The sequence below is a fragment of the Mustela erminea genome, chromosome 1, assembly GCF_009829155.1.
Source record: "Mustela erminea isolate mMusErm1 chromosome 1, mMusErm1.Pri, whole genome shotgun sequence".
Classification (NCBI taxonomy): domain Eukaryota; kingdom Metazoa; phylum Chordata; class Mammalia; order Carnivora; family Mustelidae; genus Mustela; species Mustela erminea.
Window position 1 is genome coordinate 52,221,089 of NC_045614.1, and position 7,932 is coordinate 52,229,020.

The 7,932-nt window shown below is 43.9% G+C and overlaps 1 protein-coding gene across 1 annotated transcript in view; it reads right to left on the reverse strand.

Annotated features, from left to right (window-relative positions):
* SEC13 (SEC13 homolog, nuclear pore and COPII coat complex component) overlaps positions 1-7,090 on the reverse strand; it is a 32,963-nt gene extending 25,873 nt beyond the window's left edge. Inside the window, exons 1-2 of the mRNA XM_032327126.1 lie at positions 6,981-7,090; positions 4,287-4,331 (exon numbers count right to left, since the gene is read on the reverse strand). Coding sequence (XP_032183017.1) covers positions 4,287-4,331; positions 6,981-6,983 — 48 coding nt within the window. The 5' untranslated portion in view covers positions 6,984-7,090. The remainder of the gene's footprint in view (positions 1-4,286; positions 4,332-6,980) is intronic.
* Between the last annotated feature and the right edge of the window lie 842 nt (positions 7,091-7,932).

Here is a 7,932-nt window from a genome sequence, read left to right on the forward strand (position 1 = left end):
AGAAATTTTCAGAGACAATCTATAGAAACAAAGACTTCACAGGCAACATGATAGCAATAAAAACTTATCTTTCAATAATCACTCTCAACGTGAACGGCCTAAATGCTCCCATTAAACACACAGGGTTGCAGACTTGATAAAAAGACAGGACCCGTCCATATGTTGTCTACAAGAGACACATTTTGAATTTAAAGATACTTCCAGACTGAAAGTGAAGGAATGGAGAACCATCTTTCATGCCAATGGGACTCAAAAGAAAGCTGGAGTAGTGATTCTCATACCAGATAAATTAGATTTTAAGCTAAAGACTGTAGTAAGATACAGAAGGACACTACATCATTCTTAAAGGGTCTATCCACCAAGAATTACAAATTTATAATTGTAAATATTTATGCCCCCAACATGGGAGCAGCCAACTACATAAGCAAACTGTTAATCAAAAATAAAGAGTCATATTGATATAAATACATTAATTGTAGGGGATCTTAACACACCACTCTCAGCAACAGACAGATCATCTAAGCAGAAAATCAATAAAGAAACAAGAGCTTTGAATGACACATTGAACCAGATGGACCTCACAGATATATACAGAACATTCAACCCTAAAACAGAATACTCATTGTTCTCAAGTGCACATGGAACTTTCTCCAGAACAGACCACATACTGGGTCACAAATCAGTGCTCAACCCACACCAAAAGACTGAGATTATTCCCTGCATATTCTCAGATCACGCTTTGAAACTGGAACTCAAGCACAGGAAAAAGTTTGGAAGGAATTCAAACACTTGGAAGCTAAAGACCACCCTGTTTAAGAATATTTGGATTAACCAGGAAATCAAAGAAGAACTTAAACAATTCATGGAAACCAATGAGAATGAAGACACTTCCATCCAAAACCTATCGGATACAGCAAAGGTGGTCCTAAGGGGAGAATACATAGCCATCCAAGCCTCACTCAAAAAAACTGAAAAATCCCACATACACCAGCTCTCTTTACACTTTACAACAAATTAAGCCAACCCCATGAACAAGAAGGGAAATAATTTAGAGCAGAGATCAATGAGTTAGAAACTAAAGATACAATAGAACACATCAACGAAACTAGAAGCTGGTTCTTTGAAAGAATCAATAAGATCAATAAACCACTGGCCAAACTAATCCAAAAGAAAAGAGAGAGGACCAAATTAATAAAATTATGAATGAAAGGGGAGAGATCACAACTAACCCCAAGGAAATAGAAACAATTATCAGAAATTATTATCAACAGTTATATGCCAGTAAGTTAAGGAACCTAGAAGAAATGGCTGCATTCCTGGAAACCTATAAACTTCCAAGACTGAAACAGGAAGAAACTGACAACCTGAATAGACCAGTATCTAGTAACGAGATTAAAGCAGTGATCAAAAACCTCCAAAAAAAAAAAGAGTCCAGGACCTGAAGGATTCCCTGGGGAATTCTACCAAACATTCAAAGAAGAAATAACACCTATCTTCCTGAAGCTGTTTCAAAATTTAGAATCAGAAGTTGAACTTCCATATTCCTTCTATGAAGGCAGCCTTGCCTTGATCCCCAAACCAGGGAAAGATCCCATCAAAAAGGAGAATTTCAGGGGCACCTGGGTGGCTCAGTGGTTTAAAGTCTCTGCCTTCGGCTCGGGTCATGATCCCAGGGTTCTGGGATCGAGCCCCACATAGGGCTCTCTGCTCAGCGGGGAGCCTGCTTCCCCCCACCCCCGCCTGCCTCTCTGCCTACTTGTGATCTCTGTCTGTCAAATAAATAAATAAAATCTTAAAAAAAAAAAAAGGAGCATTTCAGACCAATATCCTTGATGAATATGGATGCCAAGATTCTCAACAAGATCTTAGTTAATAGGATCCAAAATACATTAAAAAGATTATCCACCATTACCAGGTGGGATTTATCCCTGGGATGCAAGGATGGTTCAACATTTGAAAATCAATCAATGTGACAGAACAAATCAGTAAGAGAAGAACCACATGGGCCTCTCAATTGGTGCAGAAACAGCTTTTGACAAAATACAGCATCTGTTCCTCATTAAAACTCTTCAAAGTATAGGGATATAGGGAACATTCTTCAATTTCATAAAATCTATCTATGAAAAACCCAAAGTGAGTATCATTCTCAATGGGGAAAAACTGACAGCCTTCCTATTGAGATCAGGAACACGATAATGATGCCCATTCCTGCCACTGTTGCTCAACATAGTACTAGAAACCCTAGCAACAGCAATCAGACAACAAAAAGAAATAAAAGGTATTCAAACTGGCAAAGAAGTCAAACTCTCTAATCACAGATGACATGATACTTTATATGGAAAACCCAAAAGACTCTACCCCCAAACTCACCAGAACTCATACAGCAATTCAGTAATGGGGCAGGATGCAAAATCAATGCACAGAAATTAGTTGCTTTCTTATACACTAACAATGAAAATACAGAAAGGGAAATTAGAGAATCGATTCCATTTACTATAGCACCAAGAACCATAAAATACCATGGAATAAACCTAACCAAAGAGGTAAAGGATCTGTACTCGAGGAACTACAGAACACTCATTAAAGAAACTGAAGACACAAAAAGATGGAAAAGTATTCCAGACTCATGGATTGGAAGAATAAACATTGTTAAAATGTCTATACTGCCCAGAGCAATCTATACTTTCAATGCCATCCTGATCAAAATTCCACTGACATTTTTCAAAGTGGTAGAACAAATAACCCTAAAATTTGTATGGAACTAGAAAGACCCTGAATCGCTAAGGAAATGTTGAAAAAGAAAAAGCTGGGGGCATCATGTTGGATGATTTCAAGCTTTACTACAAAGCTGTGATCAACAAGACAGCATGGTACTGGCACAAAAACAGACACACAGACCAATGGAACAGAGTAGAGAGCCCAGATATGGACCCTCAACTCTAAGGTCAAATAATCTTCGACAAAGCAGGAAAAAATATCCAGTGGAAAAAAGACAAGTCTCTTCAATAAATGGTGCTGGGAAAATCGGACCATTGAAACTCGACCATTCTCTTACATTCTCTTACACCATACAAGATAAACTCAAAATGGTTGAAAGACCTCAATGTGAGGCAGGAATCTATCAAAATCCTAGAGGAGAACATAGGCAACTTCTTCGCCACGACACTGACCGCTGCAACTTCTTTCAAGATATGTCTCCAAAGGCAAGGAAACAAAAGCGAAAATGAACTTTTGGGACTTCATCAAGATAAAAAGCATCTGCACAACAAAAGAAACAGTCAACAAAACAAAGAGGCAACCCACAGAATGGGAAAAGATATTTGCAAATGACACTAAAAGGGCTGATACCCAAGATCTATAAAGAACTCCTCAAACTCAACACCCAAAAAAACAGATACTCATGTCAAAAAATAGGAAGAAGACATGAACAGACACTTCTCCAAAAAAGAGATACAAATGGCTAACAGACACACGAAAAAATGTTCATCATCATTAGCCATCAGGGAGATTCAAATCAAAATTTGAATGGAGATATCACCTTACACCAGTTAGAATGGCGAAAATGAACAGGACAGGAAACAAGTGTTGGAGAGGATGTGGAGAAAGGGGAACCCTCTTACATGGTGATACAAGTTGGTACAGCCACTTTGGAAAACAGTATGGAGATTCCTCAAAAAATTAAAAATAGAGCTACCCTATGGCCCTGCAATTGCGCTACTGGGTATTTACCCGAAGATACAGATGTAGTGAAAAGAAGGGTCATATGTACTCCAATGTTCATAGCAGCAATGGCCACAATCACCAAACTGTGGAAAAGGGCCAAGATGTCCTTCAACAGATGAATGGATAAAGAAGATACGGTCCATACATGCAATGGAATATTAAGCAGCCATCAGAAAGGATGAATACCCAACTTCTGTATCAACATGGATGGGACTGGAGGAGATTATGCTGAGTGAAATAAGTCAAGCAGAGAGAGTCAATTATCATATGGTTTCACTTACTTGTGGAGCGTAAGGAATAACATGGAGGACATTAGGAGAAGGAAAGGAAAAGTGAATTGGGGTAAAGCGGAGGGTGAGACAAAGCATGAGAGACTGTGGACTCTGAGAAACAAATTGAGGGTTTTGGAGGGGAGGGGGTTGGGTGATGGGTAAGGGGATGGGTGAGGCTGGTGGTGGGTATTAAGGAGGGCACATATTGCATGGAGCACTGGGAGTGGTGCATAAACAATGAATCTTGGAACACTTAAAAAAATTAAATTAAAAAAAAAAAGGAATACTTACAATCATGTCCTCATGGGAGGTGTCCACAGTGTTAATTACTGACACCTAGAACCAAAGATGCGGTTGGTGAATGAACAGATGGCAGTTAGAATGCAATCATCTTATTAAAACTACAGTTCATTATCAAGGTTCTTGACTGCATTTGTTTGTTCACTCATTAAACATTTACTTTAAGTACCTTCTTTTTGCTAAGCACCGTGCCAGAGACTAGAGATATAGACACAAATAAGTGTTCTTACCACACCAACCCCCCCGAAAATCTTGTACATAAGTAACTCTACCATGGAAAAATAAGTACTTTAACAGCAGTTTACATGTACCATAGCGGCCTGAGGAGCTGATGGTGGTAGACATGAACTGGGGCTTAGATGAGGAGGAATTTGCCAGGTGGCACAGGGGAAAAAAATTACAGTCCAAGCAGAGGGGGTAACGTGAGCAAAGAGGGGAGAATGGCAACCAGTCTTCACCACTCTGAGGGTGAAGAGGGACACTGGGGGATCTATGGCTGTTGTTCCCTTCCTGGATCACAGAGCTTCTGATCTCACTGGCAGTTTGGGGCATATGAGAGTTAATACCCAACACCTGGAGAAAGTTAATACCCAACACCTGGTAGACTGCTCTCTGGTCCACCACCTATGACAGATCCTAGGCTGTCATCTACAGGGATCCAGGATTGAGCAGCTCATGGGGCTGGAACACAGATGTCATCACTCTCCCATTCATTCTTTGAGGTCCAGCTCAAATTATACCCCCCTTCTTGAAGATTCCTAGATTCCCCAACCAACTGGACTCCTCTGAATATCTGAAGCACTGAAGGTGTACAACTTTATACCCTTTGTTCTCACAACCAGAAGGTGAGCTCCTTGGACCCAGGGTCTGTATCATCCCCAGTACTGAAACTTTTCAAATCACCCTGCACAGTGCTTTGCAACCAAAAGGAACCCAGTGACAGCTTCCTGAATGAATAAGTAAACTAATAAAAATAGTTTTACTTTGCTTCCAGGGATAGAAAGAGGTTGAAAGGGAGGTTTCAGTTTGGAACTGGTATTTTTTATCACTTTCCCCATTTCATCTTTTTCCAGCACAAGCCCTGCAGGTATAAAGTCTGACTTGACTTTTCAGAAAGGTGGACACTGGAGGTGGACAGGTGCAAAGCAGTTCAAAGATATTTATCAAGTAAGCACAGGTTCTTTCATTAAATTCGAGATTCCCTAATAAGCGGACCTTCAACATCTGCAGAGGCAAGTAAGAAAGAGAAGCGTCTCCTACTCTTGCCAAGCTGTGTGGGTTACAAAGTGCTTTCGCATGTGCACTGGGAAGGGCAAAGGGCAGAATTAATTGGAGCAGTCTGATAACTAAGGAACTGAAGGAGTCCAGAAAGGAGGAAGCACTTGAAATCATAGAGGTGGTTACAGGTGGAGCTGGAAAAAGAGCCCCCACCTGTTAATTCCCAGCTCACAAAGCTTTCCACTCAACTAGGCTGCCTATCTGGAACATAAAGTAGCTGTTACACTCAATTCCCTAAATCAAAGGCTGAGGGCTAAGGACAGTCAGGAAGATTAGTTTCCTAGTAGTTTCAGGAGGTCACCAAAGGGCCTTACACATAACAAGCATGTATTTTTAGCCACTCTCACGCACCAGCCAGGATGGTGAACATAATTCTGAACAAGTGTTGTTTTTTTTTAAAGCTCCTTTCTAAAAAAATCCTCCCTCCTAAGCACCTTAGGTGGTCTGGTCCTTTTTAAATAGTAAGAGCCATCCCTTACAACAATTCAGCTCTGCAGAATTCGTTGAAGAGTTAAAATTTCATTTAGGGAGAGAGCTGAGTATCAGAGCACAAGAGATTCTACTCAGAAGCTGAAGAATCAGGGGCCTCAAGAGATTAGTAATCTCAAACCCTGTAGGGCAAGAACTAAACCCAGTGTCCTGACTTCTGGTTCACCCAAGTTCCCTCAGAACCCCAGGCACACCCATTTTCCTGAGCGCACTGGATACCTGAACCCCCCCACTCTGTGCCAGGCTCCAGCGACGCACTTTTATTCATTCGTTCAGGCATTCACTCAATGAGTAAATGTGGAATGACTGGACACTGCATACTACAGAGATTTAAAACCCGAGTCCCTACCTTCAGAGAGTAATTTAGCTCATCCTTACATCAGTGTCTAGAACTGCCCATCACCTTCGGAGCCCGGCATCTATGTCCACATATATCTCCGGTGGGAGAGGTGGTAGGTGGTAGGAGGGAGTGGTTACGTGGGTTCGAATCTCAGCTCTGCCACTTAACTAGTGGTGTAAGAGACTTCACCTCTCCGAAGCTCAAGCTTCCTCATTTGTAAAGTGTCGATAACAGAAGCACCTATTTTGCGGGGCTGTTAGCAGGCTGAGATTATGAACGACGTCTAGAACTTACTAAGGGCTCGGGATACACTAGCTCATACGATGTTCTGGGTTTTGTTTTCAACTGTTGGGGGAAGAGGAAGAAAAGGAGCGAGAGACGCGGCAGCGGCGTGGCCCGCAGAGTTCCAAGAGGTTCCTGCCTCCGGCCTCCCATTCTGAAAGGTTCCGAGGGGCAGGGCCAGAACCCCGCAACACCCAAATCGGTAGAGGGAACCTGAAGAGCCCCAGCCCCGGGCTTGAACCTCAGCACGGTCAAGGAACCCGGGAGAGGGCCGCGTCCCCGGTCCTCACACTCACCATGGCTGCGAACACAGCAGCTCCCGCTCTCGGACGTGGCAGCTCCCAGCGGCGCCCCCGAACAACTCACTTCCGGCTCCGGGCTGGAGGGCGGTCCGGCCGGGGCGCTGGAGCTGCCGGGTGGCAACGCGGTCCGTTGGCACAAACGTTCCGAGCCTTTCCGGGACAGCGCCCCGCCCTCCCGGGGCGGTGCCCCAGCCCTCCCGATGCCCTTCCCCTTCTGTGCGCCGTACACGTGAGACCCAAGGGGCGGGGCTCTCGTTTCCGCGGCAACACTGATCCTGGGCCTCGCCCATCTTCTGTCCGGACCAGCCCTTCCTTTTTGCTGAGATCTATACACGAAAGGAAGGATTCATAGCTATAGCTTCATCCGCCTCCCTGCGGTTCTGGGTGCGACCGGCCTTAGGATGAGCATTGTCGGATGAGTAATTTTTGGGGTAGTGGGTAGACTGACTGGATCTACTGCTTCCTTGTTGTTAGTCCCTCCTCAACACCCAAAGCGGGACCTAGGGGCAGAGAAGGCCAGGGAATGCCAGCTACCAGAGGCTAAGCCCTCTCACTCTGCCCTTTCCAAGCCGTGGGAACCAATGTCTTCAAACTGCCCTTTCCCCACAGTCCTGGGGTCCTGTGAGGTAGAAACCCCAGATAGGGTGGGATCTTAGTAGACTCCTGCAACTAGAACGGAGACCTCAAACCCCAGTGGCCTCAGCCCCTAGGTCCCCAGCTTCCCGCAAGTACATGGAGAATGCTGTGCTGCTGGGTGGGGCCTGGGAGCTCCCCTCAGCCATACATGCATGGTCTGGCAGACCTAGACCCCTCTTGGTGTTAAGGAGTTCAGGGATCTAGGGTGGAGCCTAGGTTCTCCATGAGTAAGTCACAATCACTCAGTTTCTCTCTTAACATTGGACGGAAGATCCCTAGCTGGAGATGGTCACTGCTGAAGAGATGATGT